Source organism: Miniopterus natalensis, chromosome 11 (genome assembly GCF_054644295.1).
Source record: "Miniopterus natalensis isolate mMinNat1 chromosome 11, mMinNat1.hap1, whole genome shotgun sequence".
Taxonomy (NCBI): domain Eukaryota; kingdom Metazoa; phylum Chordata; class Mammalia; order Chiroptera; family Miniopteridae; genus Miniopterus; species Miniopterus natalensis.
The window spans coordinates 6485679-6505071 of NC_142091.1; the positions used below are offsets into that span (position 1 = coordinate 6485679).

General features: G+C 41.3%; 1 protein-coding gene and 1 pseudogene across 2 annotated transcripts in view; both read right to left on the reverse strand.

The window, feature by feature from the left end:
• KMT2A (lysine methyltransferase 2A) overlaps window positions 1-19393 on the reverse strand; it is an 82917-nt gene that overhangs the window by 26720 nt on the left and 36804 nt on the right. The window contains exons 6-24 of one of the 2 annotated variants that reach the window (XM_087821509.1): window positions 18610-18674; window positions 17822-18199; window positions 17410-17483; window positions 16149-16280; window positions 12494-12607; window positions 9318-9464; window positions 8804-8899; window positions 8452-8572; window positions 7432-7545; window positions 6820-7004; window positions 5549-5722; window positions 4480-4590; window positions 3881-3954; window positions 3189-3382; window positions 2762-2868; window positions 1949-2086; window positions 1101-1259; window positions 724-841; window positions 524-602 (exon numbers count right to left, since the gene is read on the reverse strand). In XM_087821509.1, the coding sequence (XP_087677635.1) occupies window positions 524-602; window positions 724-841; window positions 1101-1259; window positions 1949-2086; window positions 2762-2868; window positions 3189-3382; window positions 3881-3954; window positions 4480-4590; window positions 5549-5722; window positions 6820-7004; window positions 7432-7545; window positions 8452-8572; window positions 8804-8899; window positions 9318-9464; window positions 12494-12607; window positions 16149-16280; window positions 17410-17483; window positions 17822-18199; window positions 18610-18674 (2580 nt within the window). Of the gene's footprint in view, window positions 1-523; window positions 603-723; window positions 842-1100; window positions 1260-1948; window positions 2087-2761; window positions 2869-3188; window positions 3383-3880; window positions 3955-4479; window positions 4591-5548; window positions 5723-6819; window positions 7005-7422; window positions 7546-8451; window positions 8573-8803; window positions 8900-9317; window positions 9465-12493; window positions 12608-16148; window positions 16281-17409; window positions 17484-17821; window positions 18200-18609; window positions 18675-19393 lie in introns of both variants that reach the window. The other variant, XM_087821508.1, reaches the window with a different exon arrangement.
• Window positions 16287-17399, reverse strand: LOC148091914 (small ribosomal subunit protein uS8 pseudogene; annotated as a pseudogene).

Below are 19393 nucleotides of genomic sequence, written 5' to 3' on the forward strand. Positions count from 1 at the left end.
TCAGGTGTACAACATAGTGATTTGACATATTTTTTTAAAACTTAAAAAAAAAATTTAATTTTATTATATTGATTTTAGAGAGTGAGGGAGAGAGAAAGAGAAACATCAATCTGTTGCTCCACTTATTTATGCATCCCTGGTTGATTGCTGTATGTGCCCTGACTGGGGGATCAAACCTGCACCCTTGGCATATCGGGACAACACTCTAACCAACTGAGCAACCCAACCAGGACAGTGATTCAATATTTTTATACCTTACAATGTGATCACCCCATTAATTCTAGTAATCATGTCACCATGCAAACTTATCACAGTATTATTCAATGCTTTTCTTCCATAACTGGATTTAGCTGACATAAAGTGATACTTTAGTCCTAATCTACGAGAAGTAGCAAAAAAGTAGTTAATTTTTAATAGCAGTTAAAAGTAGCTCACAAGTATGGCGCTAGATTTAACGGTTTGGTCACTGCTTCAGGGTACTCAAGTAGTGGGGCTGCTGTCTTCTCTTTACAGTGCTACTTACTGATATCCAATAGGAAAAAGCTTATCTTCACAGTCAGAAAGATCGTTTAGAATTCCTAAGCAGTCAATTGTCATGGAACCTGACCAAGGAAAGAAGAACCTATTAGAGGAGATACATAATATATAATTTTATAACTAAAGACTAGAAAGTACTCCAGTGACACATCTACTCTTCCCCAACAACCCAGGCCCACGTCATACCAATCATCATATGAATATTTTCTGGTTCCAAGCCATTAAGAAACTTCCTTCTCAAGCTGATTCCTTCAAAGTCCACAAACACTCTTCTAAAAACTTCAAATCCATTCTCAGGGACCACCTTAAATGAAAACCCAGGGTCACTGTTAATAAGCTGTCCCTTTATAAACCATCTTCGGGATACTGATTCTCTCAGAGGGAAGGTCTAGAACATATCTTGAACCCCCCTGTCTCACCAGAAGAAGTTCTGCATTTCTCTAAACGGAGGAGGGCCTAGGAGCCTAATAGGAAGGTAAAAGAAAGTTTACGACCTTGCTTGCTATTTTCAGTCTATTTTCCCTGAATTCCTAGAGAATTCAAAAAGCAACTAAAGCTCTCACCTCGCCTTTGATCAAATCCCGATGTCGTTGGCAATATACTTTTTTGTCATCCAGGAAGACACAGTTTTTGGCCCGGGAACACATGAAGTGGTAGTTGCTGGTGCAGGATGTGAGGCAGCAGCCCACAGTGGCTCCTGGCTTTTGGCAGAACTCACATCGCTAACAATGCAGAAAGAACAGAGTGGAGTCAGACTGTCAATGCTTTAAACTGTTTTCCGCCTCCTCTATGGAAGCACCCCATTCTGGGTTTCCTATCATTCATTTAGTTTCCTGATAATCTGCTGAATTACAGAGAAGGGATATGAGCCATAAAGTCTCCTCTACAAATCTTTCTCCCATAGTCCATGGGGCCCTATAACTACTAAATTTAAATATTACAATTTGATTTAGAATTTGGACCAAACACAGTTCTTATTCTAGGATGCAAGATTGATTTAGAGAAGATGAAACTTTGAAGATCAAAGCTAAAAACATCATCTTTCTAGAGAGCTGCTATATCCAAAAGAACTCAGCTAGAAAGATTATACTAGTCAGAAATATAACGGTTCTCTGGTCACTAGGCTTCACAGACAAACTCATCACATGATTAAAATTTTCCTGTAACGAATGTGTGTCACCAGCTTGTCTGTGGGTCACAATCTGGGCTCTTCTCCAGGGAAGATACATTTTATTCTGTTGCGCCCATACCCCAAGGGTCAGAGTGATAATCTGCCTACAGTGGACACCAGCATTTCTTACTGGCTAACCAGCTGCAGGCACGATGGGAACATCAGTGAGAGGCATTCAGCCACAGAAAGAACTCTGGGAATGGAAGGCAGCCTCCTCCGCAGCACCTGCCCCGCTCTCACCAGCTGCTTGCCCCTGACCACGGCCACATGCACGTTCTTCAGAGACCCGTCGTCATCTTCAAACACCTCTGCCGACCACAAGGCGCAGTTCACATGTGTCCACTCGTTCTGGCCAATGTACAGCAAACGGCCAGCGTCCTAGAAAATAGAGAGATTTCTTTTTTCTTATAGAATGTATCAAAGAAAGTTTTCCTTGGTATTTGCTTTACCTCAGTCAGGACAACTTCAATAAATTAAAATTCTTTAAGTGAACACACACATAAAAAACCACACTTCTTTTTCAATGTTTCTGTTTCCACGTCTCCTTTCTGATGACCTCTCCCACAGACTGGAAATGCTTTATAAACAGAATTGAAAAACAAGCTTACGATGTGCTTCACACATTATTTCCTCCGGTCCTTGTCACCGTCTGCAGTGAGGATTATTACTATTATTATTCTCATTTTAAAGACACAACTGAGGGTCAGAGAGGCTCAGTTCCTTGCTATGGTCAACAGCACAGAAACGGATCTTAACCACTCTGTTACATTACATTACTCACACATTATTTAACATGCAACTTATATTTTACTGACTTTCATAATATCTTTTTGAGGGACTTCCTGCAGAAATTACCAGACATCAGCAGGTTGATTTAAGGCAAATCATCATTTAAATCAACTAAATCAGTTATAGAAATAAGCCCAAGTTCCACAAACTACGTGACAAACGTTCATTAAATACATGACACCCAGTCATCAAGTTTAGACACAAAGGACAAACAGTTCATTCCAAGCATTTAATAAGTAGGACCCTGTACACTGAGGGACTTACGTTAGCACTGTCATCACCGTAAGTCAAACACAATGCACACTGTCGGTTATCTTCTATGCCTGGAGGTGGGTTCAGTTCTGGACTATCTTCTCGACTCCTATCAGTACCTTGGAATCCAAAAGACACCAGTTAAAACTGGCAATGCTAGTTTTTATTTCCAGGAAAAAGAAAACAACTCCGCTAAATAGCCTATAACCTATAAAATGAACACTTTCAAAAAGCATTCGAAGTTATGCTCTCTCACCACCTGTTAAGAGTATTTACATAAATTCCTTGTTAACACTGCAAGTAAAGCAAAAGTAATGATTTTATTATATCTAAGGATCACCTGAGCATTTTTAATATGGAAGGATCTTACATTTAGATTCACAAAGTCAATCACGGGCATTTAGAGAGAAACGAGTAATGACTTCATTCAGTGCCTTACTCAGAGTTGGTGGTGTAGGAGGGTGCAGAGGAGTTGGTGAGTCTGGTTCTCCAGGCCCTTTAGGTTTGGGAGCTGGAATGATTTTCTTCATTAAAGGAGGCTGCTCAGTGTGGCTGTTTTCCTCTCGCTCCTGCCACTGAGCATAATTATGGTCAAGTGAAGGTGGAAGCACTGCGTTTGGTAACATCCCACTGCTGAAAATAATTGATTCAACAAGGCTTTATTGAACCCCTATGACGTACCCGGAACCGCACACAATAATGACATTCTCGATATCATCGGGTCTTGGCCCCAGGCACGAGCCATTCACAGAATGTAAGAACAACTCACAATTTGGAAACTGCCTAAATACACAGGACTTTATATTATTTTAAAATATATAATCTTGGTTAAACTTCCAGAAACAAATGATAACCTTATCAAAGAATCAAAAGAATTCACTGGAATAAAAATGTAAGGTTAAGCATGGAGACTCAAGAGAGGTAGAGAACACCATTCGAACAGAATAAAACAGCCCAGTTACAGCAACCGACTATAATAAACACTACAGCCTCCAAGCCAGCACCGAAAAGGCATTTCAACTGATTCACTTTTCAATAGTAAAATCTAGTCTTGAAAGACCTCTATCCAGAAATATAAGAACTCTGATTTCTAGCTGGTGAGAAGAAAAAAGCAATACAGAATTTACTTACTTGCTTGATACTTTATTTGGCTCCCAAAACCTGGACTTTTTGACACTGAACCATGGAAAAACACGTTCCATTTGCTAACAGAAAAACAAACAAACAAAATGTAAACATGTGAACATTCATTTGGAAACCACATAAAAACCACACTTTACACACGCTTCTGTCAGTATGAGGATGACGTCAAGCCACCAAGGAAAAGATCCATCCACTCTGGGGTCCTCACAACTTCCTCCCAAAGAGTCAGAGGAATGAATTAAACCAAAAGGTGTCTTTTATATAGAGCAAATCAAAATATGGAAGAGTTTAAAAAAATGTGGCCCAGCCGGGCGTGGCTCAGCGGTTGAGCGTCGACCTAGGATCCAGGCGATCAGGGTTCGATTCCCGGTCAGGGCACATGCCCTTGTTGTGGGCTGCAGCCGATCAATGACTCTCTCATCATTGATGTTTCTATCTCTCTCTCTCTCCCTCTCCCTTCCTCTCTCTGAAATCAATAAAGATATATTTAAAAATAAATAAATAAATAAAATAAAAAAATCTGTTCTGTTCATGGGGTAACTACCCACAGATAAGCCATAAAAAGATGAACTATTAATATCATTCACCCGAATAAAGAAGGACTTGACCATGCTGTTGGCTTTTTTAATCTCTGGCTGCCCTCCATCTGAATTAATGGCTGCTTGAATGATCTTCACGATATCGTCACTGAACTCCAACTGTAGACAAAAACAAAGCATTAATTATTCATAAAAAAGTGTTATCAAACCACTTCCCTTTCCCTCCTAGAGCACCCAGCACAGGGGCCAACAGGAAACCAACACCTATTTTCATACAGTGCGGTTTCTCTTTAGGGGAGGCCTGTGAGAGCCAGTTCACAGCTAACCTGTGGGAGTCGAGAGAGGCAAGGCTAATAAAGCAAGAACGCAAATGAATCAGCTGTATCGTGGTAAGTTACCCAAGCAGGGCCACGGTGTTTTATTTAGACTAAAATCAATTAACAACTGAATAGCAAATATGGACCATGAGTTAACAATCATTTCCTACATAGTTTGAAAACCATAAAATTAAAAGGCATCTACCTACAAATGAATATCCTATATAGACATTATTCAGATGTTATCTCAAAAGGGTCAAACCAATTAACTTCACACTGTCATTTTTTCTATAAAGTTTTTAAAAAATATGTTTTTATTGATTTTAGAGAAAGAGAGGAAGAGAGGGAGAGGGAGAGAGAAACACAGGTGAGAGAGAACCATCTACCGGCGGCCTCCCGCAACCCCCACCAGGGATCTCGTCTGCACAGGAGTATGTGCTCTCACTGGGCACCAAACCGTGACCTCTCGGTACAGGGGATGGTGCTTAACCAACTAAGCAACACCAGCCAGGGCCATAAACACTTTTAAAATAAAAACTACTTAAATATACAAATAATTTTCAGAGAACTCAGATGAAAGTCAAATAAAAGCCATTTGCAACACCACTGTCCCTGCCCTAACTCACCTTCTGAAACACAGAGCTACAACAACTCACCTGTTTTTAGGTATTTAAAGCCACATGACATTTCTAAATAATAATACAAATAATCTTTTAACATTTACACCCAGTTTCACCTTCCATGAGACCTAAGGAAATGAAATCAGCACTTGAAATGTTGGCGCTTTTCTATAGACATACCACAGATGTGTAGTTGCCTTGGTCCATTTTCCTCTTGACTCCTTCCAGATCTAAAGGCTGCTGATCTTCCTGCTTGCTGACCTCAGTAAGCACAGGCGGGTCGGGTCCCTCTGGGGAGCTGCGGGATGGTATACTCTCCTCGGTCTCGGGATTTAAGTCTGGAGGCTTGGCAGCCTGTTGCCAGGAAAAATATATTTCATTTATCTAACACTGAAAATGAGGCATCTATGCAAATTACATTAAAATTAATAAAGATGGTACCAAATGATTTATATTATAAAACTTAAAGAACACGGAAATAAGAGATTTCTCCCAATTATAGGAAAAGCTAAAATAAGCCAGTTATCTAATAGCTCCACTGGGCTAATTTAAGATCTTTGCTTGGTAACTTCAAACCTAGTATGAAGAAATAGAAACTGTCCAGTTGCTTTTGAGTAAGCCATAAATGGCAGCTAATTTCCTGATTAAAAAAATTAAGCTCTATTAAAATATAAAGCATCAGCCTAACTTTGAGTTAGTTATCCAGTCCATCCAGCGTGCTCAGTGGTTGAGTGTTGACCCCTGAACCAGGAGGTCACAGTCTGATTCCCAGTCAGGACACATGCCCAGGTTTTGGGCTCAATCCCCAGTATGGGGTGTGCAGGAGGCAGTTGATCAATGACTCTCTCATCACTGATGTTTCTCTCTCTCTCCCTCTCTCTGAAATCAATAAAGACATAATAAAAAAAAGTTATCCACGTGGTTCTTCCAACCATTACACCTTGTGTTCCCTATGACTACTTATAGACATATAGTCCACTACTTGTATGTGCAAAAAGTAGAGGTTTTCAAATTGTGCCCCGAGGGGCCCCAGGGATTTCCCAGAGATAAGGGTCTCTAGCCCCATATCATCTTAGATTAGGCCACCATGCTCTCTTACCTAGATTTATAGAACTGCCTTTCAACCACTGTTCCTGCCAGGCTAGGCTCTCTTTGGGGTAAAGTTCTTCACTGACTCCCCATGGCCTTTAGAATATAAAGTCCAAACTTCTTATAACAGTTAAGGCCTTTGAAGACATGGCCCCTTCCTATTTCTTACCCCAAAAAAGGTCCTATTCTTGGCTCTAAAAATGTTCTTAATGATTTTAGGCCAAAACAAGTAACCCAATTGACTAAATGAAGCAAAATTTTTTATAAAAAGAAAAAAAACAACCAACCCAAAACCATTCTGTTAGTCAGTAAAAACCATCTAAGAACAAACTCTCAGAACCCAGAAGGAGACTTGGGCCCACCTGTCGGTAGCGTAACAAATGGCTGGTGGTCCGAGAGTTCAACAAGGCCGTGAGGACCTGCTTCAAAGATGTCTGTAGCTCTTTTTCAAGGGCGAGCCGCCACTCCGCAGGGTGACGTTCAGTACAGTTCACACAAGTGTAGGCCACACTTTCTGGCAGATTAGATAGAATCTCATACATTTCATCTAGGAAAGCAAAAAACCCACAGTTATGAGGTGCTTTGAAGAGTGGGAGAGAGGAAAGAGGAGACTATTCCACTGAACGCGATATAAAGCTGTATGTTAGGATCAGTAGTAAGCCTAATATCCCCTAGGAACTCGCACAATTGATCTTCAAAGAGACATTATTAACACTAACCAAGGATTTGGTTATTGGGGAATCAATAGGTGATGGTACCAGCAAAGGAGAGCAAGTAAATATTTCAGAGGGATGTGCTCCAGATAAACGAGCACAAACTTCACACAATGGTGTTGATTCTAAAGACAAAAAAAATAATTTTAAAAGACTTCAAACAACACTACCATAATTTACACTGGTAGTACTTGGGAGTTATAAACGTAGCTGTAAAAAGAAAGAAAGAAACTATAATAAAAAGACTCCAACCTTCTGTACCTGAAAGATTCTCACATTTGGAATGGACCCAGCGATCACACTTCCCACACTGCATCATCTTACTCTCATAGTCGTCGTCGTCGTAACACTTATCACAGAGAGGGCAGAAGTTTCCTGAAAGCAAAGCAAAGTTTTCAGTGGTGCTTGGTTCACACACCGATGCCTCCAAGCCCTTGAATTCCATGTCAACCTGACCCAAGACGCAGGCGCTCCTGCACGGGGCCCCTGGGGTGGCTCACACACCGCGAAGGGCAAGGTGATCCTGGGCTCCTAGAACAGGCTGCTAATTCTCCTCTTCCGACAAGTTTTTAAAGGTCATGAGGTAGATGTTACAGATAACATAATAGACAAAGAATGGAAGAGAGAACTTTATCTCTTAAACATTCCAAAGAAATGTCTGAAGTTTTGAAAAGAGGTGAGGCTGTGGGAGTAAAAGGCCGTTAGCTAAGGTGCGTCTTCCTTGGCCCTGAGCCCCTGCAGCGGCCCTCCCGAAGCTGCGCACGAAGGCCTTGCCGCTCAGCCTTATCCACACACCCCTATTATTTTTTACTTAACAGACTTAACATTGATTTGCTTATTTTAAATAGCTTCAATAGTGAACTTTTACATCATTATTATCCTAAGTCAATAAAATAATGAGTTTAACGCATTACTTACACGTTTTTCTAGCATAACTATTAAAGTAAAATGTTTGCCTCAGTGCCACATAAAATCATTTCTAGAACAATCAAATACCTAGTTACTCACTTTGGGAAATGCTGGCTCAGAGCATTTCTTTGTGGTTAGTTATCTCTTATAAAAATTCTACTTAATTCTTCCCATAACGTAATAAAACATATCTAGTTGCTAAAATTCTCTGTATAAAAGAAAGGGCAAGACCAGAAACTTGGTAAATGTGTCTAAATGGGAACCTTGAAAATACATGTAAGACCTTTTATCTTATTCCACTGGAGTGTTCAGTTCACCTCCAACACATCAAGAACAACATCTGAAAGTAGGAAAACTGGTTTTCTGAGGTACCTTTAGCGAAGAGTTTGGCACAGTCATGACACAGCGAGAAGTCGTGAGACCACTGTGCATCCCACCCTTTGCCTGGGGTTGTGGACCCACAGCTCTTGCAGCGCACACACTTGGTACAGATCTGGAAGGAAGAAAAGAAACTCAATAGAATGTCATTTTTAGTATCTCTTCTTATTTAAAAAGATCACACATGTCTAGAGTTGACTTCTCTACTGGGATGGCTTCTTCTAATACCAGGGCCAGAAAAACTGTTCTCCTGACATCCTCAAGCAAGAACATTCCTATTATGAAGTCATCCAAGCCTACAGTTCCATGACAGTTCTCTCTGAAACAACATAATGTGTGCACTCACCCAAACTTTCTTTTTCTTTGTGGGTTTGGTGGGGTAGTTAGGTCCTAGGCACTCGGGGTGATAGCTGTTTCGGCACTTGTTACATTCCAGCAGCTGCTGTAAGGAAAATACAAAGGCAAAAGGTGAGCCTCACAACCCCTTCCCTCGATGCCTGCTACCTCACGCCCCATTTCCTGTTTGTCTTCAAATAAGCAGAGCACGTTTTTATAACAGTTCAGATATCCTCATAAATTATTTACTCTCGATTAAAGCACAGGGATTTAATTTCTGCCAAAGGTACTCAGTGAGGAATGTTCTTATCAGGTAGATCTGACTTATCTTGGGGATTTTATCCGACACCATGTTTTCTGCTATATTCCCAAAATTAAAACAAAAAAATAGGCAAATGATTATACCCAATTAAAGAGTCAAAACAGACTAAGCCAAGAGAAAAAATAGATACAAAATCCTAAAGTAAAAGGCAGACGTGGAGAGAGAGAGTCATGCTCTAAGCAGCTCTCTTGCTCTTCTGTACCTTCGTCGCTTGATGCTGCCTTCCACAAACATGACAGAACTTGCAGCGGCGACAACACCAATTTTCCAGCTGGTCCTCCAGAGGGCGCTCATTCTCCTCTAAACAAAACTTGTGGAAGGGCTCACAACAGACTTGGCAATACACAAACTAGTGAAAGATGGAAACAAAAGTTGTAAAGTAACATGCAGAATATCAACCAGATCCTACATACATACTTCGGGCTTTCGGAATATAGTACTATTTATATTTTATTCAACACCTATTCATTAAGCAATGACTATATTTTTTAAACAGCACAATATGGGGCACTGCAGGAGATTCGGGGAACTAATGTGGGTATAGAAGAATTATAAAGTAACAAAATAAATGCAATCCAAGGTTTCATATGATGTGCTAAGTGATGTATGATAGCCATAAACTAAGAGCTATGGGAATGTAAAGGAGTGTGGTAGGAGGAAATAGGGAGGGTTTTAAAGGTTTTTTACAATATTCTAAACTATCATGAGCCCGGCCAGGCGTGGCTCAGCGGTTCAGTGTCGACCTGGGATCCAGGCGACCGGGGTTCGATTCCAGGTCAGGGCACATGCCCGGGTTGCGGGCTCGATCAATGACTCTCTCATCATTGATGTTTCTCTCTCTTGCTCTCCCTCTCCTTTCCTTTCTCTGAAATCAATAAGGATATATTTAAAAATAAATAAATAAATAAATAAAAATAAACTATCATGAGCTCTGGTTTATCCTTTCCATGTCTAACTTTAGAAGTTATTTTCATATAGATATTTTTAAAAATTCCAATGAGGGTGTCCCAGAATTTTCTTTTGCATAAAATAATTATTGGGACAATTGGTCAAACCTAAATAAGGTCCATAGATTAGGTAATAATAATGTACCAATGTTATTTCCTGATTTTGATAATTATAATATTTAGAGGTAAAATGGCATGTCTTTAACTTACTCTCAATTTTTAGGAAAAAATGTGTCTCTTTGCCTGGCCAGGTGTGGCTCAGTGGTTGAGCGTCGACCTAGGATCCAGGCGATCGGGGTTCGATTCCCGGTCAGGCACATGCCCGAGTGGCAGGCTCGATCCCCAGTCAGGGGCATGCAGGAGGCAGCCGATCAATGGCAACTGTCTCATTATTGTTTCTATCTCTTTCTCTCCCTTCCTCTCTCTGTAATCAATAAAAAAAGATACAGTTTTTTTAAAAGTGCCTATTTGTAAAAATGTGTGTAAATTTTATTTCTTTTTAAAAATTCATCTTCATTGTTGAAAAGTATTATAGATGTCCCCTTCTCTCCCCCTCACTGACCCCTCCACTGCCTCCCATTCACCCCAGGCCTTCACCACACTACTGTCTGTGTCCATGGGTTGTGCATATATCCATGTTAAGTTCTCTGGTTAATCTCCTCCCCCATCGCCTTCTCTCTGAAATTCGTCAGTCTGACGTATCTATTTTGTTCGTCAGTTTATTTGGTTCATTAGATTTTATTTCTTATTTTGTAAAATATAAATACACAAAGAGAAAAGCATAAAGCAAATGAAAAATATTAACATTTGGGGACTCTGGATAAAGGGGATATGGGATTCGTTTCTTCCTTTTTTAAATACCTATGTTTTTTACTGATTTCAGAGAGGAAGAGAGAAATAGAAACATCAGTCGGCTGCCTTCTGCATGCCCCCTACCGGGGATCGAGCCCGCAATGTTGGCATGCGCCCTGACTGGGAATCAAACTGTGACCTCCTGGTTCATGGGACACTCAACCAACTGAGCCACACCGGACAGGCTGGGAACTCTCTGTACTACTCTTGCAACGTTTCTGAAAACCTGAAATCATGTCACCATAAGGACTTTTTACAATGTGGACAGCCGGAGAACCCATCCAGCACTGTTGTGCTGTCGGAGGGCAATGCGGGCAGCGTGCCACCCATCCTCTAATGTTCGTAGGAATTCTGTGGGATTGCTGTGCATGACTACACAATTCATTTTTAATTTTTATTTTTTTAACTTTAAAAAAAAATCCTCACCCGAGGATATTTTTTCCACTGCTTTTCAGAGAGTGGAAAGGAGAGAGAGAAACATTAATATGGGCGAGACGTATCGATTGGTTGCCTCCCGAACACGCCCTGACCGGGGCTGGGGATCGAGCCTGCAACCAAGGTATATGCCCTTGACCGAAATCGAACCCAAGACCCTTCAGTCCCAGGGCCAATGCTCTAACCACTGAGCCAAACCAGGTAGGGCCACAGCTGCACAATTTAAATTAGAGCAACGACACTGAAAAAACCTGTTTTATCACAGAAACTGAAGTACTGGTGCATAAGTTATTCCCGTGGGTAGCATACATGTGAATGCAAAGCATTAGATTAAGTGGGAAAAGAGATACAGTAGCCCCCTGGCGCTTGCAGACTGAATATTCCTCGTTTTAATGATATCTGAAGCAATCCCAGCATAAGCAATACTGAAAGAAACCCTTCTCTTTATTATACGTGTACATAATATAGAAAGCTTTATAATATATATGTATTACACACACATACACATTTACATATCTGCCAATTTATCTAATTGTATCCATAAGATAAATGCCCAGAGTACAATTGCTGTGTTAGAGGGCATACCCATTTAAAAAAATAAGTACATACTTAACCCTCAGAAAGACTGCAACTAATCTAGATTTCCACCAACAGAGAGTGCCATTCCTGCCCCGTCCTTTTATACCATGCTTTACTTCCCACTCCTTGGTCATCAGAAAGCTTAATGCCTCTGCCCACAATGTTTTTACTTCTCATTTTGTGAATTACATATTCCTGTCCCCTCGGCCTATTTTTTATTGGGTGTTACTCCTTTTTCTTATTAATTGCTAAGAGCTCTTTAGATATAAAAACCATCAAAAGCATCTCTTGTTCTGGAGGAACGCTGTATTATTTTTTTCCACGATTGAACACCTAGCAGAAAAATCAGACCTCTAATAAAGAGTAAAGTTAGGAGATTAACTATTAAACTTTCCACACTAAGAAGCAGATTTCTTCCTAAAATCTCTAAAACATTTCAAAAGCATTTCATAACTGGTTTAAACAGGGGTTAGTACCTGCTGCATACCAACAAAACAGAATATTTTCTTCACAGAAAAATAAACTACATTATGCTTCCTAAGGTACCGAGAAGACAGTATCTTACCTCTACGTGTCCACTACTGGCACAGAGAAAGCAAACCACCCTGGGTGTTATAGGAAGAGAGGTCAAGATCCCCAAGCCTCCCATCTCCCACACATTTTCTGCTTCACAGTCCTCCTGTGGAGAAAGAGAAATCATTTATGAAAGTTTTACAGTGACACAACTATGGAATGAAAATAAGGGCAAAAATGGTAAAATGAGAATGCCAGCAGCAGCCCAGAACACTGCCTGTAATGAGCTCAAAAACGACTGCCGCTCTAAAATTTTTCATCTCAGATACAAACTGTTAAAAGGTTCACCTATTTATTGGTTTAATTCATGTTAACTACAATGCAAAATAATGCTGGGACTGAATTCCTGTTAGTTTTGCGGATTCACGCATCATCACTGGGCTAATTCCCAGGTGAGAGAATGACCCCCTCAGGCGCCATCTCATCTGGATGCACCGAGTCCCCAGGACGGCAGGACCGCCAGGACCATCTCAAGGCCGATGCTCTTTAGTCAACTCACAAACAGGGACCAAAGCATCTGCTAATGGTAGTTTTTATTCATTTCCCCACTTTGTGCTGAATTTCCTTGCTTTTAACACCTAAAGTCAATGACACTGGCTTCTGGTCAAGGTCCCACACCCGCATGTGGTGGTTAAAAATCAGGAGGGTTATCTTGGCCGTCGAGGTTCCCCCTGAGGAGCAAGGGGTCCCACACCAGGCCCCCCATCTCAGGGTTCCAGTGCCAGGAACAGAAGTCCCCATAACTTCTGGCTGTAAAAACCAGTAGGGATTATGGCTGAGGGACACAGAGGCTGCTGGAGTCTCAGGTGTTCCTCTTAAAAGGTCCGTACACAAACTTACTCAGACTCACTCCCTCTGAGCTCCAACTTTGCTGAGTCCTCCCCAGTGCAGGCGCAGGCAGTACCATAACTGAGTCTCCATCAACTTGGCTAACAAGTTTGCCTACCCCAGTGATTCCCCGAGACCCTGCTCTACCCCACTAGCAGGCCCACCCACGATGATTCCAGTGGTTTTTCCTTACAACCTGCCCTGTCATACTTCAGACTTCCCTAAAACTTCTCAAAGGTCCACAAATCCCAAACAAGTTGTATCTGGCCTTGGTGTGCCCCATACCTGCTGCTAAGCAGCCCCAGCTGGGCACTAGCAGCAGCCAAACTCGGTTTACAGCTTGGCTTCTCCCAGGCACCTCCAAGCCCCAGCACAAGCAGCAGCCATCGGCAGATCACCTTGTAGCTCACGCCAGGTGGCCTCAGGCAGAGCACAGGCAGCAGCTGGCCTTGGCCTGCATCTCCTAGGAGACCCCAGAGCCAGCGCGCCCAGTGGACCGCTTCAGACCACATCGAAGCACCACCCAACCACTTCCACTAGCAACACACTCAAGGGGGTGGACTCAGTGGGCACCAGAGCCCCACTAAAGGAAGTCCTGTTCCATGGGGTGGGCTCCTACACAGCAGCTCCTCCACTGTGGCCCGCCCCACCCCCTCCCTGGTCCTCCTAGTCAATCGGCTTGGAGGTACGTAACTCCCACTGATGTGCCAACAGCCATCAGGCTCAACTACAACAGGAGAGCACACAGAGCACACACAGGGAGCACAACCGGAGCGCTTTGCTCTGGTGACCAGGGAGGGTGCACCACCAGGTTACAAGGGACACCTACCACATTAGGCCACTCTACTAAGCCCAGGAGACATAACAGCTCTACCTGATACATAGAAACAAACACAGGGAGGCAGCCAAAATGAGGAGACAAAGAAACAAGTCCCAAATGAAAGAACAGAACAAAACTCCAGAAAACAAACTAAAATAAATGGAGGCAAGCAATCTACTAGGTGCAGAGTTCAAAACACAGGTTATAAGGCTGCTCAATGAAATTAGGGGAAGAGTAGAGGAACTTATAGAGAGCACTCCAACAGAGACAGGAAACATCAAAGTGGAGATAGAAAACATAAAAAAAGTCAGAAATGAGGATACACTAACTGACATGAAGAACAATTTACAGGGAATCAGTAGCAGAGCTGATGAAGCAGAGAATCAAACCAGAGCTTTGGAGGGCAAGGAGGAAGAAACACCCAACCAGAGCAGCAACAAGAAAACAAAATCCTCCCAAATGAAGAGCCTCTAGGACAGCTTCATGCCTACCAACATTCGCACGAGGGAGGTATCGTAAGGAGAAGAGAGAGCAAGGAACTGAAAACCTATTTAGAAAAATGACAGACATTGGGGGACATCTGTAATACTGTCAACTATCAAAAAGAAGAAAAGAAAATGACAGAAAACTTCCTTAACCTGGTAAAGAAAACAGACATACAAGTCCCGGAAGCACAGAGAGTCCCAAGAATGATGAGCTCAAGGAGGCCCACAGCAAGACACATCATAATTAAAATGCCAAAGGTTAAAGACAAAGAGAGAGTCTTAAGCAGCAAGAGAAAAGCAGTTAGTTACTACAAGGGAGCTCCCATAACACTGTCAGCTGATTCTCAACAGAAACCTTGCAGACCAGAAGGGAGTGGCAAAAAATATTCAAAGGGATGGAAAGCAAGGAACTATAACCAAGATTACCCAGCAAAGCTATCATTTAGAATTGAAGGAGAAAGAGCTTTCCAGACAAAGAAAAGCTAAAGGAGTTCATCACATCTAATGAGCACTACAGGAAATGTTGAAGGATCTTCTTGAAGAAGAAAAAGATTAAAAATATGAAAAATAAAGTGGCAATAAATACATATCTACCAATAATTACTTTAAATGCAAATGGATCGAATGCTCCAATCAAAAGACATACGGAGGCTGAATGGGTAAGGAAATAAGACCTTTACATATGCTGCCTACAAGAGACTTATGTCAGATGGAAAGACACACAGACTGAAAGTAAAGGGATGGAAAAAGACATTTCATGAAAATGGAACAAACAAAAAAAGCTGGTAGCAATACTTATACCAGATAAAACAGACTTTAAAACAAAGGCTATAACAAGAGACAAAGGATTCAACAATTCCATTTCTGGGTATCTGAAGAAACAAAATACTAAACTGAAAAGACATATGCATCCATATATTCACTGCAGCGTTATTTATAATAGCCAGGATATGGAAGCAACCTAAGTGCCCATCAATAGATGAGTGGATAAGAAGTGGTGCATACATACAATGGAATATGACTCAGCCACAAAAAAGAATGAAATCTTGCATCTACAACAACATGGATGGACCTAGAGCGTATTGTGCTGAGCGACATAAGTCAAACAGAGGAAGATAAATGCCAGATGATTTCACTTATATGTGGAATCTAAAGAATAAACAAACAAAACAGAAACAACTCATAGATACAGAGAATAAGTCGACAGTTGCCAGAATATTTTGAGGGGGGTTGGGGGGACTGGGTGAAAAAGGTGAAGGGATTAAAGCAGCACAAACTGGTAGTTACAGAGCAGTCACAGGGATAATATTGTAATAACTATATACGGTGCCAAATGGATACTAGACTGATCAGGGTGATCACTTCTTAAGTTACAGAAATGTTTAATCACACGGATGCACACCTGAAATTAATATAATATTGTATGTCAAATGTAATTGAAAAATAAAAAAATTATTAAACAAATATAAAACCCAGGACTCTCCACATACTAGGTGGTCACTAAACACTTTTACCTTAAAGTCCACTCTGATCCTATGGACTCCATCTGCTGGGACTTTCTGCTTAGAAGTACTGCCATTGGAGAGAGTGCTGAGGGTGTTCAAAGTGCCTGTGTTCTCCTGCTTATTGACTGGAGGCGGTTTTTCCTATAGGGATAGAAGATAAATAAAGAACAAAACCACACTCTACTTGCCTTCACTTTTTAAAATAAATATTTTATTGATTTTTAGAGAGAGAGGACGGGAGAGAGAATGAAACATCGATGTGAGAGCAAAACAACAATCGGCTGCCTCCTGCGTGCCCCCCACCAGGGACGCAGCCCGAAACCCAGGCATGTGCCCTGACCGGGACTGGAACTAGCAACCTTTCTGGTGCCCAGGTAAGCCACACCAGCCAGGGCTTGCCTTCCCTTTGCAACAGAAAATAATGCAAATGACGAATCTAATTAACAGACTGGACAATGTGTTTCCAACATAAGTATCCTACAGAAAGAGTGAAGTACTTTTCAGAAGATTTTTTTTCCCATTAAGGCATTTTATTTGCTTGTATATATTACATTCCTAGAAAAAGAATTGCAGGATTTTTCCTCCTGTGTGTTTTCATCTTGCTTCTTTGTGGGTCCATGATGCCAGCTGAGGTTGTCAGTACAATGAAACCAAACTAATGGGACAGGGGCAGGTTATTCTGCCATTTTTCTAGATCTTCTAGTTGCACATCGAATTTGGGCTGATCACTCCACACTTGCTTAACCTGCCCATGAGGTTCAGAACCACTTCCCAGTTCTACGATCAGTGATGGTTTCAAATCTGCCAACACTTCATCATCACCGTTAGAAACCAGGCGACGAATGAGAAGCACAACCTAATAAAAAGCTAGCGTTTGCCTCCCTTTTTGGCACTGTTGATGCTCCTGAGAGCATCAGCCAGAACATACATGTGTATCACCATGGTGGCATGGGAAGTTGGTGGGAAGAACCAGAAGATTCTTAAAAGATCTCTGTCTCTCCACGTAATAAAAAGTGCACACAGGAAAGGGTGATTATTGGGCAAAAAACTATTATGCTAAGCGGCCTATAGCATAAGCATGTAGGACCACAAGGAGGGAAAAACAAGGGGAAAGAGAGAAAAAAGATACAAGCTGAAGCCTAAATTCCACTGCCAGCCCCATAGAAGCAAAAATGCGGTCTCACTCAGTTGTGTGAGTGCCAAGAATAAGGCTGTTTTCCTACAGAATAGAGCAGACCCCTGAGAAGTGGCAGAGAAACAAATCTCTCACCTTTTCTTTTGGTTTTTGTTTTACAGGAATACTTGGGCGAGGAGCCACTTTTTTCTGCTTGCATTGCTCTGGACCTAAAGAATTCAAAATAAATTGCAGTCAGATGCTGCTAAACTCACAGTTAATGAGAAATAGCAATGACTACTTTAGGACTGACTGGCCCGTGAAGAAAAGGCTATTAGAAAAAACAAAACTATTTAAACTCTAGGTATTAAATAGGAAATTAAGACAGTATCTCCAACTTAACTGGTATTTTGCTTCTATTTCTTTATTACTCTATAATGGTTAAAAGATAATTTTCTCACACTGAAGACTTAAAAATATAAATTTCAGGTTTCCAAATGCTATTTAAGATATCAGTGCTTTTTGCTAGTACTTGTGGTCCAGCAATTCCTTCTTGCCTTGCACTCACCTGATTCTGGTGGTGGAGGCTGCTTTTTCTTGGGCTCACTGGGCATAGTCTTGGGAACTTCTTTTCTTGGTGGTGCTGTGCTGGGCGGTTGTGGGGGGATGACTGGGGCTGGCTGAGAGGCCTGCTTGCTGGACTTTCTGGAAGCTGGTGTGGTAACCTGTTTGGACTCAGGTCCTGGAGCTGGGGCATTCCCATCTTCACTCTTTTCCTCAGTGTGCTTTCGCGGGGGAGGGTCACTACTGCTTTTCTTGGGGGCGGGATCCTCTCTTGCTGGTGGGGTAGGTTTCTGATTAGAGTCCACCAAGTTCTTCACAACACTGCTCTCTTTGCTCTCTTTCTTTTCACTGGTCTTAGACTTTTTCTCTTTCTTTTTCACAGCTAGGGGAAAAACATGATTATTTATTTATAAGCAAGAAAAGTTTTAATTAAAAGTATAGGAATGTAACAAAATCTTATCTCAGTTCCCTGCAGCTAATGCTGACACTGAAGAGGCTCATGAAAGTTAAGTTGCTCAGATAAAATAGCTACACTTTTACTGCTCTAGGAAATGGAAGAACTGATTTTTATATGAATTAAAAAATGTTTTATTATGGAAATTTTCAAACATATTCCAGGTAAAGGCAATAGTAAAATGAACCCCCATGTACCCATCACCCAGCTTCGACACCCATTAACTCCCTGGGAAAGAATGGCCTTAAAGGGAATACACAGCAGTGTTCTCTTTACCCCGAAGAACCCAACTGTAGGGCATCAAAGCGAGAAGCCAGGGGAAGAGCTTCCTACATCACCTTTTGCTTGCTTCTGAAGGTAGGCTTTGGAAGGCATCCACTGCAGATTCTGGCACTTCCTCATCCTAGGACAAGGGATACCATAAAGTAAAAGATGTGCAGAAGAGAAGCAATTTGAACAAGTGTTAATTTGTCTGCAAGAACCAATGAATCTTTATTCAGGGACATTTTGAGAGCTGGAAAAAAGACGGCTCATTACTCAGATTAAATCTGAGCCTCTGAATCCTTCAATCAGCAATTTTATGTACTTCTAGGATCTAAAAGGAGCAAATTATTTTTGAAATGAAATTAAAATTTCTTATAATCTAGTATTGACTAGCACCACACACAAAATGACCAGTTGATATTTTTTACACTCAAATCAGTTCTGTTCCCTTATGAGATTAATATTCATTCAGTAATCTGACAACAAATGGACTAACATTATCCGGCAGGTCCTCTGTCCTACAGGTCTATGCCAGGGCTCTGATATATATTCTACGCCTCAATTGAACAAAACTCAAATTTAATCTGAAGTGTACAATTGAACTGAATCCATTTCAACCCCTAAATTTCGTATAATTTTATCTTCCTATCATCATGTACCTTTTTGAACTGTGAATTCTCACTCCTTTAGATGCATGGGGCTGAGATAAGATTCTCGAGTTAAGGCCAGACTAAACCAAAGCACAGAACTACTTATTGTCTCCTAGAAACTGCCTCCCCTGAAGGGATAATGCAGGATTTCTCCTAGCTGTATTACATAAATCACTTCCAATTTATTCATTCAGAAAATGTCCATCGG